The sequence below is a fragment of the Rhinatrema bivittatum genome, chromosome 8, assembly GCF_901001135.1.
Source record: "Rhinatrema bivittatum chromosome 8, aRhiBiv1.1, whole genome shotgun sequence".
NCBI classification, from domain to species: Eukaryota; Metazoa; Chordata; class Amphibia; order Gymnophiona; family Rhinatrematidae; genus Rhinatrema; species Rhinatrema bivittatum.
The window spans coordinates 150,510,295-150,533,714 of NC_042622.1; the positions used below are offsets into that span (position 1 = coordinate 150,510,295).

A 23,420-nucleotide genomic window follows, 5' to 3' on the forward strand; every position below is an offset into this window, starting at 1 on the left:
AGAGATTCTTTTCTGCGATTTTCGGACTCGGGTGTGTCTCTCAAAACAGTGCCTTCTTTCTTGCCAAAGGTCATTTCCTCCTTTCATGTAAATCAGTCGGTGGAACTCCCCGCATTTTCTGCAGAGGATATTGCGGTGCCCGGAGGCGATAACCTTCGCCGTCTGGATGTTAAACGTGTCTTGTTGCGTTACCTTAAGGTTACCAATGACTTCGGGTCTCGGATCATCTCTTTGTCCTGTGGAGTGGTCCAAATAGGGGCAAACAAGCTTCTAAGACTACAATCGCTCAATGGTTGAAGGAAGCGAATTCTTCGGCCTATATCTGCAAGGGCCGGGTGGTCCCGGACGGTTTGAAAGCTCATTCCTTGCGTTCTCAAGCTACTTCTTGGGCAGAGAGCCAGTCAGTCTCTCCACAGGAAATCTGCAGGGCAGCTACATGGACGTCCCTGCATACCTTTGCTCGTCATTACCGCCTTGATGTTCAGGCGCCAGTGTTTGGTTCCTTTGGTCGGCAGGTGCTTCGAGCGGGACTATCCAGGTCCCACCCTTTGTAGGGAAGCTTTGGTACATCCCATGGTCTGGACTGATCCGGATACGTACAGGGAAAGGAAAATTAGTTCTTACCTGTTAATTTTCGTTCCTGTAGTACCACGGATCAGTCCAGACGCCCTCCCGTCTTGTCTATCCGCTCGAATTTCTCCTGTTTCCTCCTTATAGGGGTCATTAGTGTTTCTGCATGGCTATCTTGGAATTTCATTACAGGCACCGGAAGCATCTTTATGATGATCAGGGGTAGTCATGCAAGAGCGTTTTTAGTAACACAGTTCATTCACTTGTTCTATTGTTCTGATTGTTTACACTAAATTACTAATTATTCTGTTACTTGCTTGATCTTATGCCTTTTTCTGCTTTGACAATGGTTATACTGAAGGCTGCAGGGTAGGCTCTGTCCTCATATAGGATACCCTTTCAGTTTTGGTCTGTCTTCATCTGCTGGAAAGGAGGTTCAACCCATGGTCTGGACTGATCTGAGGTACTACAGGGAACGAAATTAACAGCTAAGAACTAATTTTCCTTTGCATTGCAGCATACAGAGCTGGCTGAGTAGTGCTATTCATGCTATTGGTTGTGTTTGTTTTGCTGATGTAAGCCCATATTCTCTTCCCTCCTTGGCTCCTCTGGTCTTAGGCCTTCAGTGGCTCCGAGGCCATCAACAAAAACTGCAGAACTGAGACACTACCAAGAAAGAGTGAGCAAGACATAGAACCTTCCCCTCTGGTCTGGAGCAAGCCAGATTCTTCCCATGCTGCCACGCTGCCCCAGAAGTCTCCAGAGCCAGAGCAGATGGAAGGAATGCTACACCGAAAGCAGGAGATGGAATCCCACAACAAGAAGGCTGCAAACAGGTACTGTCCACGTAGCGGGGGGGTGTTTCAGGCTGATTGTGATTTTGTGCCTTCAAATATGTAATTGTATGCATTTATGTGTCCCCGTAAGACACTATATGTGTGTGTTATTGTGTGAAAGCGTGTTCCTAGATGTATGTGTGTTTATGTGTAATTGGAGTATGTGCATATGTGGATATTATGAATGTCAGAACATAAGAAATTGTCATGCTGGGTCAGACCAAGGGTCCATCAAGCCCAGCATCCTGTTTTGATCAGAGACCAAACCAGGCCACAAGAACCTGGCAAGTACCCAAACACCAAGAAGATCCCATGCTACTGATGCCAGTAATAGCAGAGGCCATTCCCTAAGTCAACTTTATTAATAGCAGTTAATGGACTTCTCCTCCAAGAACTTATCCAAACCTTTTTTGAACCCAGTGTAATTGTATGTGCCTGGTTATGAGAATATATATGTGTCTGTATGTGTGGATTCATATTTATATAAATCAGTGAATGATTGTATACTTGTGGATATGTATCAATATCTGTGTGTATTAGTGTGTGTTTTTGTATATGTGAGTAGTTGTGAGTGAGCGTATATGTATGTAAACATACCAGTGTATTTGTGGATGTGTGACAGGGCATGACAGTATGTGATTTGTATTTTTGGGTGGGCGTGAATGTGTATCAGTATATTTATGTATATAGGTGTGCCACTGTGTTAATGGATGTGTGTCAGCTTATCACTGTATGTTTGAGTGCATGTCAGTGTATTTACAGTATTTTATATTGTTTCATGCTTGGAGATTAATTTCTAGCATGTAATAAAAAAAATGTTGTTAATCTGTTATTTTTGTGTGTAGGTGAGTCAGTGTATATGTTCTTCACTTGCATCTTAACCTCTTCCCCACATCCAGGTCCTGGCAAACCATGCACTGTGTCCTTCGGAAGGCCAGTATAGGCTTCTACAAGGATAGCAAAAGCGCTAGCAGTGGGATCCCCTATCATGGTGAGGTGCCTGTCAGCCTCATGGGTGCTGTCTGCAGTGTAGCGCATGACTACAAGAAACGCAAGAATGTCTTCAAACTCTGGTGAGAATTGTGAAGTGTGCTCTAGCCATCTATGCTCAGGTATTGATAGAGCACAAAATGACTGCTTTGCCTCTGGTACCCACTCACAGAGTCTGGATTATATCCCCAACATTGCTTCTGGTACCTAGTCACAGGGCCTGAAATATATCCCACTCATTGCCTCTCATAGCCCAGTAACAGGGCATAGGTATATCTTCCTCATAGTAACATAACATAGATGACAACAGGTAGAGATCAGTTGGCTCATCTAGTCTGCTCAGTTTTCTGGTTTGCGCTGCTAAGGATCCCATTCTGATCCATAGAAGTTTGATGGCTTATAGATATTGCACCTTATCAAGTCAGGTTTTGTTGTCTTTCTTTTTTGATTCTCTACTGTTTTGGGTAGATGAACATACAAGTTTCCATATCTAGTCCAACACCCAGCTCCCTCCCCCGAATGTCTTACTGTCAAGCTTTGTAATAATGTAAAAAGGTACTAAAAGTGGTTAGGCTCTTGCCTGAACATCTGGCCAGCTAGGTCTTTGTGGTCTTGCTAGATACTTCTTGGCCACCACCAACCTACCATCATCAACCCAATTGATTTATGGTGAATTGTAGTCTTCTGTTTCCCAATCAGCTACTCTGTGACTTTCCTTTATTGCACCTTGTTTTTTCCTCATCACTTCTCTCTTACCTATGCTGTCAAGGAAATGAAAGATGGGTTATTGTCAAAACTACATCCTCCTAAACTTTTACTACCACTATCCTCTATTTTCCTATCATCCTCCATATCAGTACAGATGATTGGGCTTTTTGCCCCTATTAGCAGATAGAAATAGAGAAAATAAGCTTTTCTGTACTGCTGGCACATAAGACAGTGTGCCACCTGCAGTCACTCAGTAATCTCTGTCTCCAGCAGATGGTGGAGGTAAAAAACCCGCAGTTGGACTTTTGTTGGAAGAAATTGCTCCCAGAGATGTTAGGTTCTCTTGTGGACTCATCCCTCTGGTAAAGCAGGGTTGAGCAGGAGGTCGATGAGGAAGGTTTATGTTATACCCTAGCAGTGAAGAAGGTTTGATAGCCAATGGTGCTGGCTGCCTCATTCTCTGACCTCTTCTTCCTCTCTGTGGTGGATCCATCTTGTCCCATGGAAGAAGTCTTCATCAGGAAAGTATTCTTTTTCTTGTTTGGCCATCTGTACTACTTTGGAGGATTTGGGTCCCTTTAAGAAGTTTGTTTTTCTTTTTAAAAGGGAAAGAACAGCAATTCAAGCTCCAGAGCTCATTTTGTGAACTGGGCAGGAGGGGAGACTTAGCAGCAAGCCGGTCCCTGATGCAGGCTGTTAAAAATCTGTTTCTTTTGCCGAGGAGAGGGAAGATCCATTGACAGGCACTTATGTGCTGATTCAGCCATGCAGCATTCCTACCATGACTGCTCCCGCGGACCACGAGAAACATAGTTTGACATGTGGAGTCTGTAAGGCCAGAATCTTTCCCTCAGGCCTGTGCAGGAGTTGTCAGATGGAGGGAAGGGCTACTCAGGTGCGTCTTTCGTGACCATGGAGATTCAGAGAGCAGCCAAGAAAAAGCAGTAGTGACTTGTTTCTGACTCAGGCTCTGCTGTGGAAAATGAGCATAGTTGGGATGGCAACCATCTTGACCATTCCCACATGGTTCAGATAGATTTGGGAGAGGCTAGAGCTGGCCCTCTGATTTGACCCCTGTGGTAGGGAGTAAGAGGTCAGCATGCTTATGCAGGGGAAGACCTCTGCTATGCAGTTTTGCAGGGAAGAGGGCACTGCAGATCCCTTTTTCCCCTTGATTTATGCTTATTATACTTAAGCCATACTTCAGCAACAAAGATACTGATTTATTATTAAAATCTTGTATTCCACAATTTCTCATGCAGATCCCATAAAACATACACAATAAAATTAAACACAAATTTAAAAAAATTATAAAACAATACAAAACACAAAAATAAGGACATGCCATACACTTTCAAAAAACATCTGAATGGTCTAAAAAAACCTTTAAAAAAGATTTACTTTTATTTGCTTCCTAAAATGCAAATAATTTTGCTCATTATGAAGTTCTATGGGTACATCGAGACTGGTCCTAAGAGCATATGAGTGTGGGATTTTCCATACTGAGGCAGACTGAGGGTCCATTGGGTCCAATGTCTTGCATCCGGTGATGGCCAGTCCAGATCACAGGTGCCTGGCAGTATCCCTACAGGGTTGATAGATTCCATGCTACTTATCCCAGGGGTAAGCAGGGAGGAGCCCATGTCCACCTTAATAATGGTTGGTGGGCTGGTATTTCCATTCCTTTCTATGAAGTGAAGGCTGGAAGCAGACTTAGAATTTGATTTGAAATTGATGACCTCTGAAGAAGATTTTGCATGATAATCTCCTTGTAAATCTTCAAGAGGATGGTGATGGGGATAGGGATGCTCTGGAAGAGGGAGAGATTCCCATTTTTAAGATGATCATCGAGAGGTGGTACCTCTTAAAAAAAACATGGAAACGATATGCCCACCATGTTGACATAGGCTGTGGCGCACCTAGGACTTAAGGAAACCAGAAGTGAGCAGGAACAGAAGAAAGGGGCTTAAGGGCCCTCCCCAAGGCCTTTCTGTTTTCCTTGCACTGTTGAAGCAGTTTATGGTCCAACCATATTTTAACTGGGTATAGCAGAGTCAGATGGCTGTCTCCGAAGAAAGTCTCTCAGGGAAGGAAGCGGAATGTCTGGAGGCTGTTGTAGCTTTTATTGCTGCAGCCTTGCATGCTTTGCTATGTATGGTGGCTAGAATCATGCTGTCTGCAGTATCGGCTAGGTGCCTTATCTGGTTCCACAATTGGGCAGTGGAGTTATGGTCTAAATTCCCAGTTAGGTAATCTCCCCTGGAAACTGGCTTGGCCTTTAGAGGTGATGCATTATATAATTTACTTTGTGTGAAGGATAGCTTCTTTGGCTCCACAACTGGGTGATAGCTGTGTAGTCCAAATTTCAATAGAGAAACTGCTTTTTGGAGAACATAAGAATTGACATACTGGGTAAGAATGAAGGCACATAAAGCTCTGTATCCTGTTTCCAATAGTGATCAAAACAGGTTACATGTACCTAGCAAATCTCAAACAGTAAATAGATCCTAAGCTGCTATCGCACAGTGATAATTAACGGCTATTCCCTACATCTACTTGGTTAATAATAGTTTATGGACTTCCTCTAGGAATTTATCCAAACCTTTTTTAAACCCAGCTACACTAACCATCTTAACCACATCCTTCAGCAATGAATTTCAGAGCTTAACTGTGCATTGAGTGAAAAAGAAATGTACCCCTAGTCTTTGTATTTTTTTTAAAGAATAAGTAACCGATTTACATTTACCAGTTCAATTCCACTCATGATTTTGTAGACCTCTATCATTTCACTCCTCGGCTGTCTCTTCTGCAAGCTGAACAGCCCTAACCTCTTTAGCCTTTCCTCATAGGGGATCTGTTCCATGCCCTTTATCATTGTGGTCACCCTTCTCTGTACCTTTTCCAATGCAACTATATCTTTTTTGAGATGCAGCGACCAGAACTGTACATAGTAGTCCACGTGCAGCCTCACTATCGAGTATTATGACATTTGCTGTTTTATTCTCCATTCCTTTCCTAATAATTCCTAACATTCTGTTTGCTTTTTTGACCGCTGCCATACACTGAACTGAGGATTGTCCACTATGACACCCAGATACTTTTCCTGGGTAGTAACTCCAAATTACACTTAACATTGTGTAACTACAGTGCGAGTTACTTTTCCCAATGTTTATCACTTGCACTTGCCCACCTTAAATTTCATCTGCTATTTGAATGCCCAGTCTTCCAGTCTTGCAAGGTCTTCCTGCAATTTTTCTCAATCTGCTTGTGATTTAACAACTTGGAATGTTTGTACCATCTACATATTTCATCCCCTCATTTGTCGTTTTCTTTTCCACATCTTACATCATACTTATTACTATCAGAATATCTTTGTATGAAGGAATAAACCCCATCCATGATTGGCTGTATGAGGTGATGATATCATGAGAATATGATGAAAGGAAATGGGTAATCAAAGAATAATATATTGATGGGCTTTGTATGTGTGTGATGAAAATGAAAAGTATATAATGAGCTGCCTGTGAGGGATGTGGCAGAGCAACTGAACTTTTAGATTTTACTGTTAGAGTTGTACTTTTAACAATAAAACCACATACAAGAGGAAGTTTTGGTTTCATGTCACATTTTCTGATCAAGTCACGCTGCTACTTTAAGAGTTTACTCCTGGAGACAAAAAGGAAGTTGTAAGCAGTTTATTCTGATATCAAGATTTTTGGAAAAGAATTATGGGACATTTTCCATATTTCTCCAATTTCTTCTTTCCATATGGATCAATTCAGAAAGTGGAGTCATCTTCTACACATGCTAGGGAGCTGCATGTTTTGGATGTGTGTAGGGCACTCCTAAGATATATTGTATATAGGTCATGACTGACTTTCGTGAGTCAGATCATCTCCTTATGTTGTTCAGTGGTTGCAAGGCACCAATTTGGTCTTCTTTGCACATGTTTCCCAAACATTCAGGTCGATACAGTAACGTGTGGTTGAAGATTTCCCGTCTGTAACGTGCTGGGAGCGCACAATACAGACAAGTAAGGCGATCCAGCGATACAGTCTCCAGTTTCACGCGTCCTTAGCGCTTCGTAAAATAGACACATAACCCTTTCCGCACGCAGCATGTATATGATGTGTAAATGAACGAATTAGCTGTATAATGAAGGAATTAGCTATTCCCCTCCGATACTGTAACGGGCGCTGATATTATCTCCTTAGTAACCCGCTGTTTTGCCGCGGCCTTAACGTGTTAGTTTACCGCCTCCCCCTAGTAGGTGTTAGGACTGTGAGTCTAGTAACAAATCCATCGACACCGCTTAAGATACTCAAAAACAATAAAAACACAATACAAAAAAAAGCGATACAGAGATGATCGAGAAAAATGTAATGCTGTGGGACACATAAAACCTGTCAGAAAAAAAAATAAAAATTTTTAAATACCTGTCGGAGGGCCGCGTGGGTCCAGGCGGCCGGCGGGCGGCGGGATCCGGGGGGGCGGGTGGTCGCATGTTAAATCTAGGCCACGGGCGGGTGGGCACCTGTTCCAGGCGGGCGGCGGCAGGGGGGGGGGGCGGAGTGGACGCGCGTTAGTTTCAGACGACCGGCGGCGGGAGCCGGGGGGCGGGTGGTCGCGTGTTAAATCTAGGCCGGGTCGCACAGACGCGCATTCATCCAGGCGGAGGAGCCGGCGGCGAAAGCAGCCAGCTCCTCCGCCTGGATGAATGAATGCGCGCCTGTGGCGACCCCTGCGATTCGGCGCTCAAGGCGTGACGACACGGCATGTGACTGCCTTGAGCACCGAATCGCAGGGGTCGCAGGGGTCGCCGCCGGCTCCTCCGCCTGGATGAATGCGTGTCTGTGCGACCCGGCCTAGATTTAACACGCAAACCACCCGCCCCCCAGCTCCGCCGCCGGTCGTCTGAAAACTAACGCGCGTCCACCCGCCGCCGCCGCCACCGCCTGGAACAGGCGCCCACCCACCCGCGGCCTAGATTTAACACGCGACCACCCGCCCCCCGGATCCCGCCGGCCGCCTGGACCCACGCGGCCCTCCGACAGGTATTAAAAATTTTGTTTTTTACACTTCCTGGTGCCTGTCATTTCAGATGTCATTTGAAATGACATTTGAAATGACAGGTACCAGCGCACCCAGGTTACTGTATAGGCGCTGTATTTAAAGCGCCTTATACAGTAAAAGGGGTTGCGCGGGGGCATACCCTTCCCTAACGCTTTACAGCCGCGGCATGCATTTGCATGCAATTAGAAGAGAGTATCAGGCGCTAGGTCAAGAGAACTGTGCGTGCGGGAGGAAGGGTGCGCCTGACACTGCCGCACTGTTTCTACCGCGGCCTTACAGTATCGAGCCGATTATAGGCTGGAAGTATGGGTCCTGGACACTGCAATATATTGTGAGATTGTGCTGTGAATTTACCACCCAGTTAGGGAAGCTTTGGTATATCCCAATTATCTGGATTGATCTGGGGAACGATAAGGAAAGGAAAGACGGTTCTTACCTGCTAAGTTTCTTTCCTGAGCCCCACAGATTAGTCCAGAAACCCACTCTGAATTTCTGAAGACTCCTATCAAATGATTGTTTTGGTTTGGCATTCAAAATTCCTTATGTTAGAGGGAGATCTCCAGTTGGAATTGCCGTTTCCGATAGTTTACCTTTCTCTTGCTTGAACATAAGAGGAATAATTTGTTTTGTTCTTAGTTTGGTTACAGTTTATACTGAGCAACTGCAGGTGGCACATTGTCTTATATAACAACAGTACAATAAAGCTTTTCTTCTCTTATCTCCATCTGCTGGTAGGGTAGAAAAACCCAATCGTCTGGACTGATTTGTGGAACTCATGGAAAGAAATTAGCAGATAAGAACCAATTTTTCAATTTCTCCTCTCAGCATGTAGTGAATTTTGTCGCAGTTTTAGTTCTACTACCCTCTGTTGGAAGGTTACAATAGTTGTCTATCACATATTTTTGAAAAATAAAGGCATCAAATGGGCAGCTAAGAAATCAAACTGTTCATACTTAGCTGTTGTTCCTGACCATCATCGTGTGCCTCAAGTTCAAGAACTTTTTTTATCATGATAATTTTTCTTTTCAAGTTTTCAGACTTTACCACAGAGTAACAAACAGTTCCACAAAAAAATCACTACTTGATGTTTATCCCAAAAACTGTCATTTGAGCTGAAGATCATTCGGTATTATTCAAGTCCAGAAATCATACTTAACATATAGAAAAGCTCTCAGTCAGTCTTGCCTCTGGGTTATGCCACTTCACGGTCTGTCTTGCCACAGTGCTGTCCCGGCATTGATGTTTCGACCTGTGCTGCATCAAGAGACCTGAAAATGACTAACAAACCAAAGAATATGTTGGCTTCTTTAAATGCAACTACTTCCAATCACACAGAAAGAAAATGTCACATGACAGTCTTGCCACCAAATTTATTTATTTATTTATTTATTTGAGTTTTTTTCTATACCGGCATTCGTGATGAGTATCACATCATGCCGGTTTACAATAAACAAGGGGGTGTAATAATAGGTTACAATAAAAAGAACAAGTAACAGGTGCTGAGCGAAAACAATTGCAGTTACAATAAAACAGGGAATGCACAACTGGGAGACAAATGATAGGTTCTATTGACTTGAACAATCAATCAGTACATTGTCCAATCAGACAAAAATATTTAGGAGACATAAGCTGTGATGAGACAAAAAACCACTGTCATAGCCAGAATGAGCTCTCATTTTATTATTTTATACTTCTGTTCACTGTTCAAGGCATCAATCAACATATTGTGCAATCAGTCTCAGAATTTAAACCATTAGATGTTGTAGTTGTAATTTAAAAATCCACCACTTTTCCAATCTAAGAAGTTTCCCATCAATGTCACCACCATGAATTGGTTTAACACAATCAATAATACTCCACCACATATCTTCAGTTGTATGATGCATAATAATGTAATGATTAACTATGGGTGCAGAGTTACGGTGCTCAGTCATTCTTAAGAACATAAGAACATAAGAAATTGCCATGCTGGGTCAGACCAAGGGTCCATCAAGCCCAGCATCCTGTTTCCAATAGAGGTCAAACCAGGCCACAAGAACCTGGCAATTACCCAAACACTAAGAAGATCCCATGCTACTGATGCAGTTAATAGCAGTGGCTATTCCCTAAGTAAACTTGATTAATAGCCGTTAATGGACTTCTCCTCCAAGAACTTATCCAAACCTTTTTTGAACCCAGCTACACTAACTGCACTAACAACATCCTCTGGCAACAAACTCCAGAGCTTTATTGTGCATTGAGTGAAAAAGAATTTTCTCCGATTAGTCTTAAATGTGCTACCTGCTAACTTCATGGAATGCCCCCTAGTCCTTCTATTATTCAAAAGTGTAAATAACTGATTCACATCTACTCGTTCAAGACCTCTCATGATCTTAAAGACCTCTATCATATCCCCCCTCAGCCGTCTCTTTCCAAGCTGAACAGCCCTAACCTCTTCAGCCTTTCCTCATAGGTGAGCTTGTTCCATCCCCTTTATAATTTTGGTTGCCTTCTCTGTACCTTCTCCATCGCAACTATATCTTTTTGAGATGCAGCAACCAGAATTGTACACAGAAATCAAGGTGCGGTCTCACCATAGAGCGATATAGAGGCATTATGACATTTCCCGTTTTATTAACCATTCCCTTCCTAATAATTCCTAACATTCTGTTTGCTTTTTTGACTGCTGCAGCACACTGAGCCGATGATTTTAAAGTATTATCCATTATGATGCCTAGATCTTTTTCCTGGGTGGTAGCTCCTAGTATGGAACCTAACATCGTGTAACTACAGCAAGGGTTATTTTTCCCTATATGCAACACTGAAATGCTCTTCTGGTTTTACCTATGTATAAAAGATCACATGGATGTGCCATCACATAAATCACATGTGCCATTTTGCAACAAATTTCAAATTTGACATTTATGGGTTCAGACAGTATGCCAACATTTATGGGAAGACTGTATACCGATTGTACCACTGAAAGCCTTTTACTGTATCCCCCCTCACTACCTGGAAGCATATCTGGAGGAAGAAAGGAATGCACCAGCATATTCCATACGTTTTGACCATATGTGAAGGTAAAACATGGTAATTCCTGGAACAACAGGTGTATTTGTAATATGGGACAACTTTGCCTGCGCTGAGAAGAGTAAAACTTGCTGATGACATTCTCTTCTGCAGTAATACAACTCAATCATTAAACAAAACTCTTTTAAAATCATTCTTCACACATTTAAAGGGGTACCCTCACTCAAAAAAATGTAATGCCATAAATTCCGCTTGTTTACAAAATTCCTCCATGGTGAAGCATAATTGTCTAAGACAAAAAACCTGCCCCACAGGTAAATTTATCTTCAAATTCTAGGGATGTCTGCTTGAGAAATATAATAGTGTGTTGCAATCTGTGGGATTTTTGAATGAAGAAAATTCAAAGTCATAACTACGTTTCTAAATCATAATGTCAGGGAAAGTCAACGATTCATAACTCCAAGTGAAAGTGAATTGATGGTTAAAATTGCACTGGTTTAGTCATTCAAAGAATATAAAGACATTTGGTCACCTGTCCACAGAAGCCGCACATCTTCAATATAATGCCTCCATAAAAATATTGCTTGTCAAATGTCAATAATCCAAGAATGCTCTTTCAAAACTGGCCACATATAGATTAGCGATACCAGGAGCCATTGTGGCTCCTATTGCTGTACCATTGACCTGGAAAAAATATTGTTCCTGGAAAAGAAAAACATTTTTTGAAAAGGCAATCCATGTCAAATCGTATTTAAAAGGAAATCAACATTATTTAGTTGTTAGTCATTTACAAGTCCCCTCACGCAGCACTAGTCGAAACAACAATGTCAGGACAGGTAAGACTGACCAAGTAGTTTCTATAAGTTAAATATGATTTTTGGACTTGAATAATATTGACTGAGAGTGATCTTCAGCTCAAGAGATTGTTTTTAGATAAATACCATGTTGTAATTTTTTGTGGGACTATTTCTTACTATGTGGTAAAGTCTTAAAAAAAAAATGATGCTACAAAAAATTGTTTTTAGATAAATACCATGTTGTAATTTTTTGTGGGACTATTTCTTACTATGTGGTAAAGTCTTAAAAAAAAAAATGATGCTAAAAAAAATTCTTAGACAAGCACATGATGATGGTCAGGGTGCACAGTTAAGTGTGAAATGTTTGATTTCTTAGCTGCCCATTTGATGCTAGTCTCAATCTAATTCTTTTTGTTCCATCATTAAGTACAGTCCAGTTTAATTAAATAACTCTGATATCCATGCTGGGGCCTCCAATATGTATATATGTATATACATATTGTTATTGAAAATATTGATGGATATAGGGATTGCTGTTTCGTCTCACAAACACAAAAAACACATACCTTAAAGAATTTTTTCTTTGATCATAAAAATCATTTACCAATATCAAAAAAGATTTTTTAACTAGAAGATTATATATAATAAATTAAGTATTTAACCATTGCCAGGGCCTGCTGGTCCCTCTTCTTTACTCGATTCAATTTCATACTGCGTTACACCCTGCCAATAAGAATGGTCAGACCGACGCTCTCTCCAGGTCTTTCATCGCGGAGGATGTACCCGATACCCCACGGCACATAATAGACCCTGCTAAGGTCATTCTATCCGTCACCTTTCCAGTACCACCGGGGAAGACGGTGGTCCCTTGCCCACTACAACGGAAGGTTTTGCAATGGGCTCACGACTCTTTAACCTCCGGACATCTGGGTCAGTCCAGAACTCTCTCCACTCTTCAGCAGTACTACTGGTGGCCTACAATTCGAAAGGATACCCAAGCTTACGTAGAGTCCTGCCCTTCGTGCACCCACCATAAGCCTCTAGCAGGAAAGCCATGGGGACTCTTGCAGCCACTTCCCATTCCGAGCGAGCCCTGGACCCATATCGCAACAAACTTTATAGTGGATTTGCCCATCTCCAATGGGAATAATACCATATGGGTCATTGTCGACCGCTTCTCTAAGATGGCTCACTTTGTGGCTCTATCCAGCCTCCAAACGGTGCCTCAGCTGGCCAAACTGTTCTTTTGGCATGTGTTCCGGCTCCACAGTCTTCCCAAGCATATTCTTTCGGACTGTGGGGTTCAATTCACAGCACGCTTCTGGAAATCTCTCTTCAAGACGTTTAATATTTCAATAGATGTCACCTCGACTTACCACCCTCAAGCCAATGGCCAAACAGAGAGGACCAATAGAACTCTAAAACAATCTTACGAGCCTAAGTGAGTCTGCGGCAGGACAACTGGGCCGACCTCCATGGGCGAGTTCGCACTAAATTCCCATCTCTTCACCTCTACCAGTTCATCTCCTTTCCAGGTGGTTTATGGACGCCAACCTCTGCCACTACTCTCACTCCCGCTGTCCGTGGCATTTTGCATCCTCTCCACCGCTGATCCTGCACAATGGAACACACTACCACCTGACCTTCGCCAAGAACCCTGCCAGCGGACATTCAAGAAAAAGCTTAAGACGTGGCTCTTTAGACAAGCGTTTCCCTGATGAAACTTAAGCCGTCTCACAGACACTATACACCAACATAACACTTCTTAATACAGTTAAATGCTCATGTACTCAATGGTTTATTCTGTACATATGTTTGCTTTCTTCCAACCCTACTGTTATTTTTTCTTGACTATTCTTCCTGTTCGAAGTTTTTTATTCCTGTTTAGAATTCACCCTGTTTGATGTATTTCAACCTTTAGTTCTATGTAAACCAATGCGATATGTTCTTTTCATGAACGCCGGTATAGAAAAGCTAATAAATAAATAAGTAACCGCCCAGGAATTTGCACCAGTTGTGGCAAAATACCCAACAGTGCTCAAGCAGGCCGCCCAAAGATCAAGAAGGCCTTTGATATGCCCATCATCGGCAGCACTCCAGTTTCAACCTGGAGATAAGGTATGCTCAGTACAAATTTATTTGGCTTAAGCTGCCCTCAACTCGCTTTGCTTCTAGATATTTTGGGCCCTTTCCGGAACTCGCCATCTGGGTCCCATTACCTACTGCCTTCAGCTGCCTTCCTCGCTCAAGATTCACACTGCTTTTCAAGTTTCTCTACTAAAGCCTCTGATTCTCTCTGGATTTTATTAAAAAAACCACTGAACCCCTTACCACTGTCCTCAGAGGCTGATGTCACATATGAAGTCTGAGATGTCCTGGATATTAGGAAACATGGAAGAAAATGGGAATACCTCCTCTCATGGGAGGGCTTTGGACCTGAGGAGAACAGCTGGGAACCCATGGCCAATATCCTAGACAAGGATCTCCTTCGGCAGTTCCATGCCAAGCATCCTTGCAAACTCAAATTCCCAGGCAGGGGCCTTAAGGGGGGGGGGGGGGGGTACTGTTATGACCGTCGATCACAGATGGCTGCGACCGCATCTACTCTCATCCTGCACCGTTCCCTTACCCTCTCCGGGCCTGCTCACGGCACAGACTAGTCTCCACTGCCGCGTTCCTCAGGCCTTCTCGTGGTGACTGGGATGCCGCTGCCACCCACATCAACTCCGGGCCTTCCTAGGCGCATGTGCACGCCACTGGGCCCTCCTTTGAAGCCTCTTCGGTGGGAACCTCGGGGGTGTCCCTGACTGATGATGTCAACGGATCTAGGTACTTAAGCTCCACCTTCGCCCCCAGCTAGCTGGCTTGGCAACGAGTTCCATACGTCTCTACTAGCTCCTGCCTCTGTGTTCCTGTGGCTATGCTATTGGACTACTTGCACTTTGGACTCTGTCTGGTACCTGCTCCTCAGGGGCCAGTGTGTGCACTCCAAGGGGTCTTGGTCTCCTGGCCTCCCCCGCTCCTCAGGCTGGCCCTGCGCCCTCCTGAAGTCCTACCCTGCAAGGCTCCCTGCTCCTCAGGGCAGCCCCTGGAACACCTTCACCACTCGGGAGTTCTACATCAGTGCATCGCCGCTCCTCGGGGTGGTGCCTACATGTTGTACAAGACTGTCAGCGCTTCCCCGTTCCTCGGGGCTGCGCCTACGTGCTATCCAAGAGACTATCAGCGCTTCCCCACTCCCCGGGGCAGTGCTTCTGTGTTATACTGTTAGGGGCGGATTTTCAGAGCCCTGCTCGCCTAAATCCGCCCAAAACCGGGCGGATTTAGGCGAGCAGGGCCCTGCGCGCCGGTGAGCCTATTTTACATAGGCCTACCGGCGCGCGCAGAGCCCCGGGACTCGCGTAAGTCCCAGGGTTCTCCGAGGTGGGCGTGTCGGGGGCGTGTCGGGGGCGTGTCGGGGGGGCAGGCCCGGTCGTCGACGCGCGTTTAGGGGGCGTTGTCGGCAGCGTTTTGGGGGCGGGTACAGGGCGTGGCTACGGCCCGGGGCGGTCCGGGGGCGTGGCCGCGCCCTCCGTACCCGCCCCCAGGTCGCGTCCCGGCGCGCAACAGGCCCGCTGGCGCACGGGATTTACTTCTCCCTCCGGGAGGCGTAAATCCCCCAACAAAGGTAAGGGGGGGGGTGTAGACAGGGCCGGGCGGGTGGGTTAGGTAGAGGAAGGGAGGGGAAGGTGAGGGGAGGGCGTTAGAGGATTCCCTCCAAGGCCGCTCCGATTTCGGAGCGGCCTTGGAGGGAATGGGGGTAGGCTGCGCGGCTCGGCGCGCACCGGCTATACAGAATTCATAGCCTTGCGCGCGCCGATCCAGAATTTTAGTGGATACGCGCGGCTCCGCGCGTATCTACTAAAATCCAGCGTACTTTTGCTGGCGCCTGATGCGCCAGCAAAAGTACGCCTATTCGCGTTTTTGAAAATCTACCCCTTACTCTCCGTGCTTCCCCGCTCCTCGGGTTCACACTCTCGTGCTATACAGAGACTGCCAGCACTTCCCCGCTCCTCGGGACTGTGCTTCCATGCCATAACAGACACTGCCAGTGCTTCCCACTCCTCAGGGTTGAGCACACATTATCATCAGAGACCTGACTCGGGCTTCCTGCTCCGCGGGTTGGCCTACGTCATTACAACAGCACTTCCTTCGCTGCGCAGCTCCGCCCCTAAGGGTTGCCTCTCCGGAGTATCTCCTGCATGGCAGTCTCGCACCTCCACTCTGCAGCCTGCCTAGCGCTTCTCTTCGGGGGTCTCTGCTCAGGTATTACAGCTGTCTACCTACTGTGGGAATCCTTCCTGCCTCCTCGGGACTTCTCCACAGCCTACCCATAGCTCCCTGCTGTGCCTGACCTGCCTCCCGATGTGTGGGCCTGAGGGCTCCTCCCCCACAGGGTAGTAACAACTCTCACTTCGGGCCAAGGGTCCACATACCCACAAACCTTAACAACCGATTTCCGATTTGTTTTTTTGGACCTAAAAAAGGTATTGTCCAGGATGGGGGAGGGGGAGCAGATGCCATGATTCTTCATTGTGGGTGGTTGGTGGGGAATGCAGCCAGAGTGTTTAACAATTGCTACCAGGGACCCGGGGGGGAAGGGGGGCACTTTTTCAAGTTTTAAAAAGGTTTGGGAAGGGGGTAGGGGTAGAAGACTGCAGGCTGGAAAGACTTTATTATCATCTTTTGGGGGGATGGGATTGGCCGCTCTCTAGCCTTACCTTTATTTTGAAGGCTCATGACAGTGCTACTTAGCCAGATATCTGGTTATGTAGCACGTTAACTGTACACACAAAGCCGGCTAATAAAAACTTAACTAGCTATATTCAAACATAGCCAGTTAGGTTTTTGTAATCCAGCTGTAGGTAGCCAGATAACTTTATGTTGGTTATATTCAGCTGAATATATGAGACAGCTATTACTGTTTGTTTCAGATACTGGACATTTTATTAGAGATTTCTTTAGAGCAAACACAATAATCTTACTGCTATAACAGATTATTTGTCAGAAGTTACAGGGGTCAGGGATTCAGAAAGGATTATAAATAGAAACATATCTTGTGGTTGTAATACCAATGAAATACTAGCATACTAAACCAACTGCTTCTTCTTAAAGTACCAATGTGGCATTCTGAACTAAACCCTGGTAGGAAACAGGTGACCATACCTTCCATGCATGGATGTTTATCCACAGGGTAAATGGGGCAATTTCCCAGGGCCCAGAGACTTAGAGGGCCGAGCTTGATCCCAAAAACAATTAAAAAAGAATAAAATGGTAAAAAAAAATAAAAAAGAAGAGAAGGTAAAATAAGAGAGCTAACTAATATGCCATATTATCTTATTTGGTCTTGACAAGGATCAGATGAGTCCATGGTTCATAAATTGCACAAACATTATATATGGTAAGGAGTGGGAAGGGGCCCATCTTAGTGAGTTTAACCCAGGGCCTCATAGATGTTTAGAACGTCCCTGTTTCCATGCACTCTCTGAATTAAGTTCTTCTCCTGGCAGCTGGAGGATCATCTGTGGCTATCTCACGATGGGAGAGGTATCTGCTCCATCTGGTGTTAAACTAGCATTTCCGGGAGACTCTTATAGCTCCTGGAAGAGAGATATAACAGTACTGTCCCATGCTAGAAATGGGTAGAGAGGTATCAGTCTTTTCGACGTTCCATATGGCCAAAAGCTAAACTTTCTTTGTTTCTCGTCTTTATCTCTCTTCTTTTATCAACTGAACCAAATCACGGTGAACCTAGAAGATTTGGTAGGCCTGATTGACAAAGTGAAGAGGAGTAAATCACCTGGACCAGATGGTATTCACCCCAGGGTTCTGAAAGAACTAAAAATTGAAATTTCAGAACCATTAGTAAAAATGTTTAACCTATCATTAAAATCATCAGATGTACCTGAAGATTGGAAGATGGCCAATGTAAACCCTATATTTAAAAAGGGATCCAGGGGTGATCAGGGAAACTATAGACCGGTGAGCCTGACTTCAGTGCCGGGAAAAATTGTGGAAACTGTTAAAGAATAAAATCACAAAACATTTAGAAAGACATGGTTTGATGGGACACAGCCAACATGGATTTACCCAAAGGAAGTCTTGCCTCACAAATCTACATTTTTTTTGAAGGGGTGAATAAACATGTGGAAAAAGGTGAACCAGTAGATGTGTATTTGGATTTTCAGAAGGCATTCGACAAAGTCCCACATGAGAGGCTTCTAAGAAAACTAAAAAGTCATGGGATAGGAGGCGATATCCTTTTGTGGATTGCAAGTTGGTTAAAAGACGGAAACAGAGAGTAGGACTAAATGGTCAGTTTTCACAGTGGAAAAAGGTAAAAAGTGGAGTGCCTCAGGGATCTGTATTTGGACTGATGCTTTTTAATATATTTATAAATGATCTGGAAAGGGGTATGACGAGTGAGGTGATAAAATTTGAGGATGATACAAAATTATTGTTGTGCTCCGCTGGCTGGGAGCACTAGGGGTGAGAGGTGTGCCCCATGCGGTAAGACGGACCTCGTCTAGGGTCGAAGCTGACCAGGCCCCTGCCGACCTGCATGCCTGGATGAGGCCAACCACGCAAGGTTGGTCTCTGAGTGGTCCTCCGACTACTCCCAGCCCTTTTGGACCTGCTGCAGGGAGCAGCACAGGCGGCAGGCCGGACAAGAGACAAGGGCGGACAAGGGCTGGAGCTTGAAGGCTGCGACGAGGGTTTCACAGACGAAGGCTGATGCGAAGACATCACAGACAAGGGCTGGGAAGGTAGACATTGGCACTGTCTCTCAGGGCGCCCTACACAGCCCACCTTCACGGGCGGACCCAATGGGCTGGTCGCGGACCACCCTGTCCCACTGCGCACCCTACACAGCCTAAGGAGACTGGTCACGGACCACGCGGAGAGCGGGATGAGCACAGGGAAGGAGTCCAGCTGGTAGAGGCTCCAGTGACTGGAAACAGGAACCGGACGGAACGGATTTACCCTCAGGGTAGTCACCTGGAGGACTGGGGAGCTGGAACGTTGCAGGAACAGACATCAGGAAGATCAGGAATATAAGGACCTCTAGCCATCAAGGACATCAGGCCTTCAGGAACATCCGGAGGGCAAAGACAGAGGACGACAAGAACATCAGGACATCAAAGACAGGAACAGTAGAGACAAAACGAAGAGGGATCCCTTGGAATACTGGAACACCAAGCAAGAGCAGGAACATGGAGTCCAAAAGGAGGGAAGAGCTCCTCAGACAACTGGCTCAGAGCAACTAGCTCAGAGCAGCTGGCTCATTGCGAAGGCAAAGCTGACTGGAAGTTGAAGTCCTTTTATAGGGCTGCAGACAGGCAACTCCCTGGGAAGAGTTTGGATGGGCCACACCTAGCCAGCCCTATAACTGAGGAGAAGTGCTGCAGGCCGGCCCCTAGGGAGAAGGACGTGGCCCAAACCAGGAAGTCCATGCAGACGCAAGCAAGCCTCAGGCAGGCCCCAAGGACATCAAGGCCTCCCAGGCCCTGGAGCAAATCCCGGATAGTTCGTAGGCAAGACCCCGGCTTCGGAGCGGCCTCCAGGAAGAGGTGAGGAGCCTCCCGTAGCACCGCCACAGGAGGATTCATAACAATTATGCAGAGTAGTTAAATCTCAAGCAGATTGTGATGAATTGCAAGAGGATCTTATGAGACTGGAAGACTGGACTTCCAAATTGCAGATTAATTTAACGAGGACAAGTGCAAAGAGATGCATATAGGGAAAAATAACTTTTCTGTAGTTACACAATGTTAGGTTCTATCTCAGGAGTTACCACCCAGGAAAGAGATCTAGGCATCATAGTGGATAATACATTGAAATCTTCGGCCCAGTGTGCTGTGGAGATCAAAAAAGCAATTTTAGGAAAATAAAACGGAGGATGTCATAATGCCTCTGTATCGCTCCATGGTGAAACTGCACCTTGAAAACTGTTTGCAATTCTGGTCACTGCATCTCAAAAAGAATATAGCTGCACTGGAGAAAGTGCAGAGAAGGGAGACTAAAATGATATGGGGCATGGAACGGCTGCCCTATGAGGAAAGGCTAAAGAAGTTAGGGCTGTTCAGTTTGGAGAAGAATCGTCTGAGGGGGGATATGATAGAAGTCTACAAAATCATGAAAGGACTTGAACAAGTTAATGTAAATCGGTTATTTACTCTCTCAGATAACAGAAGGTCCGGGGGGCACTCCATGAAGTTAGCAAGTAGCTCATTGAAAACTAATCGAAGAAAATTATTTTTCACGCAGCGCATAGTTAAGCTCTAGAATTCATTGCCAGAGAATGTGGTTACAGCAGTTAGTGTAACTGGGTTTAAAAAGGTTTGGATAAGCTCCTAGGGGATAAATCCATAAACTGCTATTATGGTAATTAATAAGCAATAGAGGCTGAAATGCTGAAAAAAGTGCAAAAAGCGGAATATAAAAATCTAAATAAATAAATAAATATCTAATGTTTGGGTACTTGTGACTTGGATTGGCCACTGTTGGAAACAGGATACTGGGCTTGATGGATCCTTGGTCTGACCCAGTATGGCATTTCTTATGTTTTTAAGTTCTTATGTTCTTATAGATATTCCTCTCCGTTTCTTAGCTAATTAGCAGAGGCAGCAATTCTTCTTCAGTGTCGCCATCCGATTAGTCCAACACTCCTGTGTTTTTTTCAGATACAGCAGGTCATCATTGGTCAGCTTGACACTGAACAGGCTTTGCAGAGCAAACATCTTTATGATAAGCCCATAAACACTGACTGGGGAATTTAGACAGTAAAGCTGTGAACCCCAGACAGAGAAGCACCTTGCCAGCTCTATTTTTGCAGGTACATAATCCTTCCTTTATTTCCAGGATGTCTCTGCAAATAAGTTTGTTCATGTGGCCTCATACCAGACATTGCCTGTGTTGTCAGAAAAGTCCATTTTCTCCGCATACTTGCAGAGAAAAAAAGACCAAGTATCTATCTTCTTTCCAGAGACCCCATTTTGTATGCCACATAGAGTAAGAAAGTTTTACAGGGCCTTTCTTCCACAGTTCTTCCAGGCTTTTAAGTCACCGTTCACCTGCAAATCAGCATATTTTCCCTCAAGTCCCTTTGCAATATTGCTAATAATGATATTGAACAGAACTAATCCAAGCACTGAGGTACCTTCACCATTGACCACCACCACTCTCTGCATTCTGCTCAACCACTTCCTCACCCAATTTAAAATTTCCGGACTACTCTCATACTGTTCAACTTGTTTACCAGCCTTCTCTGCAGAACAGTATCCAAAGCCTTTCTAAAATCCAGGTAGGCAATGTCTACTGCATCTTTCTTATCCACTACTTATGTCACTTTATTAAAGAACTTAATCAAGTTTGTCGGACAGGAATCTTTCCTTTGTGAAATCATATTGTCTAGTATCCAGTAATCTGCTTTCACTACTTCTGATAGACATAATAATGCCTGGAGTATATCCCCCTTCATTGCCTTTGTTATCCCAATAACTGTCTCTCTCTCTCTTGTGGTTGACAGTTTATCGGATGGGAAGGAGTACCTATTCCAGGCTAAGGATGAGGTGAGTTCCCAAGTACTCATATCTGTTTGCATCTACAAGAAAACAGAGTAAAGGACAGAGGGAGAGTTATATTGGTAGAGGAAATCATAGGCATTGGAATGGGGTGGACCACAGGGGCCATGGACTTACCAGAATCTGGTCCTTCCTGTAGAATCCTGTGGGTCTTCAGGGGCTGCATCGGGCAGGTAGCTGATCAGCATAGAAGGGGAGAGAAAAGAGAGAGGGAGTGGAGGGGGAGAAGAGAGAAAGAGAGGGGAGTGAGGGCAGGGGAAAGGAAAGAGGAGCTGATGGAGATAGAGAAGGGGTGTTAGTGCAGGGGGAGAAAGAGAGAGAGAGATAGATGATGGCGGCAGGAAGGCAGAGCAGAAGGGGGTGGAGCTTGGTTAGCTTGGGCTGTCCCCCCTAACCAACATGGTATTCTGCTGTCCCAGGTGGGAAAGATGGAAGAACTTGGAATGCAGGACTAGAAAGGGCTTCTGGGCAGAGAAAGGAGGAAGAGAAAATAGGGAGAAAGGAGGAGGAGGAGAAAACAAGAGGCTGAAAGGAAAGGAGAAGAGTGATAGTGAAGAAGAGAGAACAAGAGAGGAATGAGGAGAAGGAGAAAAAGGAAGGAAAGAACAAGAGGCAGGGATGGGAAGGAGAGGAAATAAGAGATGAGAAAGGAGAAAAACAGAGAAGGGAAGACAAATGGAAGGGATGGACAGGAGAAGCAAAGAACAAGGATAGGGGTGATGATGAGGAAGGGAGGGATGTGATGAGGAGTTAAAAACACAATAGGGAGAAGAAGAGGAGAAAATAAAAGTAGAAGCAGACAGGAATTGGGAGAAAAAAGGAAACAAGAGGAGAAAACAAAAAAGGAGAAAAGATTAATAGAAGGAAGAACAGAAAATAGATGGTAAGGAAGAGAGAACAGGAGAGGGAGAGGGCAAGAAGCAGAAAATGGAGAAGAAAAGATGAGACGAGAGAGAGGACAGGAGGGGAGAGGACAGGAGGGGAGAGATGATGAGAAAAGAGGACGAGGAATAGTGAAGAGGAGGGAAATGACAAGAGGAGAGGGATGTGGAGGATAGAAGCAGTGGGGAGTAATGATGAAGAGGAGGAAAGGAGAGGAATGGTGAAGGGAAGAAGGGATGCATGGTGAGGAAACAAGAATAGGAGGGAATGAAAGGAGGAGAAAAAGAAATGGACAGGAGGGGAGATGTGGAGAGGAGGTGAGAAGGTGAGAGCAGCAGATGAGAGAGGAAAAATGGAAGGGGGAAATAGAAAAGGGGAGCAGGAGAATACAAGAGGGGATGAATAGAGGAAGGAGACCACAGGAGGGGTTGGATGGGGGGGAGGAGCAGGGCAGGAGAGAACAGGAAGGGAGGGATGGTGAGGTAAAGAGAGCAGGAGGGGAGGGATATGACAGAGGTTTATACAATCAGGATTGGGGTGGAAGAGATAAATAGGGATCAGTTATTTACCCTTTCAGATAGTACAAATACTAGGGGACACTCCATAAAAATATCAAATAGCAGATTTAAAAACAAATTGGATAAAATATGTTTTCACTCAAACACACAATACGTATTTCTCTCTCTCCTTTCCCTCTCTCTAAGTGAGTGCCCTTTGAACTTTCTCGATATCTTGCTCTCCTACCCTCTATGCACCTCTCCCACATTCCACCCCCTTTTATGTTAGCACTTTAATAATAATTTTTAAAATTATAAACTACCTTTCTCAACAAAAATTGCACTAAGGTAGTGTACAAAGCAGGCACATTTATAACTATAACAATTTTCTTCACCCCAGCCCATACATGGTGCTCTCCTACCCTATGCGTACTT

The 23,420-nt window shown here is 44.8% G+C and overlaps 1 protein-coding gene and 1 long non-coding RNA gene across 3 annotated transcripts in view; one reads left to right on the forward strand and one right to left on the reverse strand.

Moving 5' to 3' along the window:
* Positions 1-23,420, forward strand: part of SPTBN2 (spectrin beta, non-erythrocytic 2) — a 411,931-nt gene that overhangs the window by 386,160 nt on the left and 2,351 nt on the right. For both annotated transcript variants that reach the window (XM_029611250.1, XM_029611248.1), the window contains exons 33-35: positions 1,189-1,406; positions 2,306-2,479; positions 21,552-21,594. In XM_029611250.1, coding sequence (XP_029467110.1) covers positions 1,189-1,406; positions 2,306-2,479; positions 21,552-21,594 — 435 coding nt within the window. The remainder of the gene's footprint in view (positions 1-1,188; positions 1,407-2,305; positions 2,480-21,551; positions 21,595-23,420) is intronic.
* LOC115096526 lies at positions 9,228-22,111 on the reverse strand. The gene is made up of 3 exons (XR_003858095.1): positions 21,724-22,111; positions 11,719-11,888; positions 9,228-9,455 (listed from the first exon to the last, which is right to left on the reverse strand). It is a non-coding gene; the product is annotated as an uncharacterized LOC115096526 (long non-coding RNA).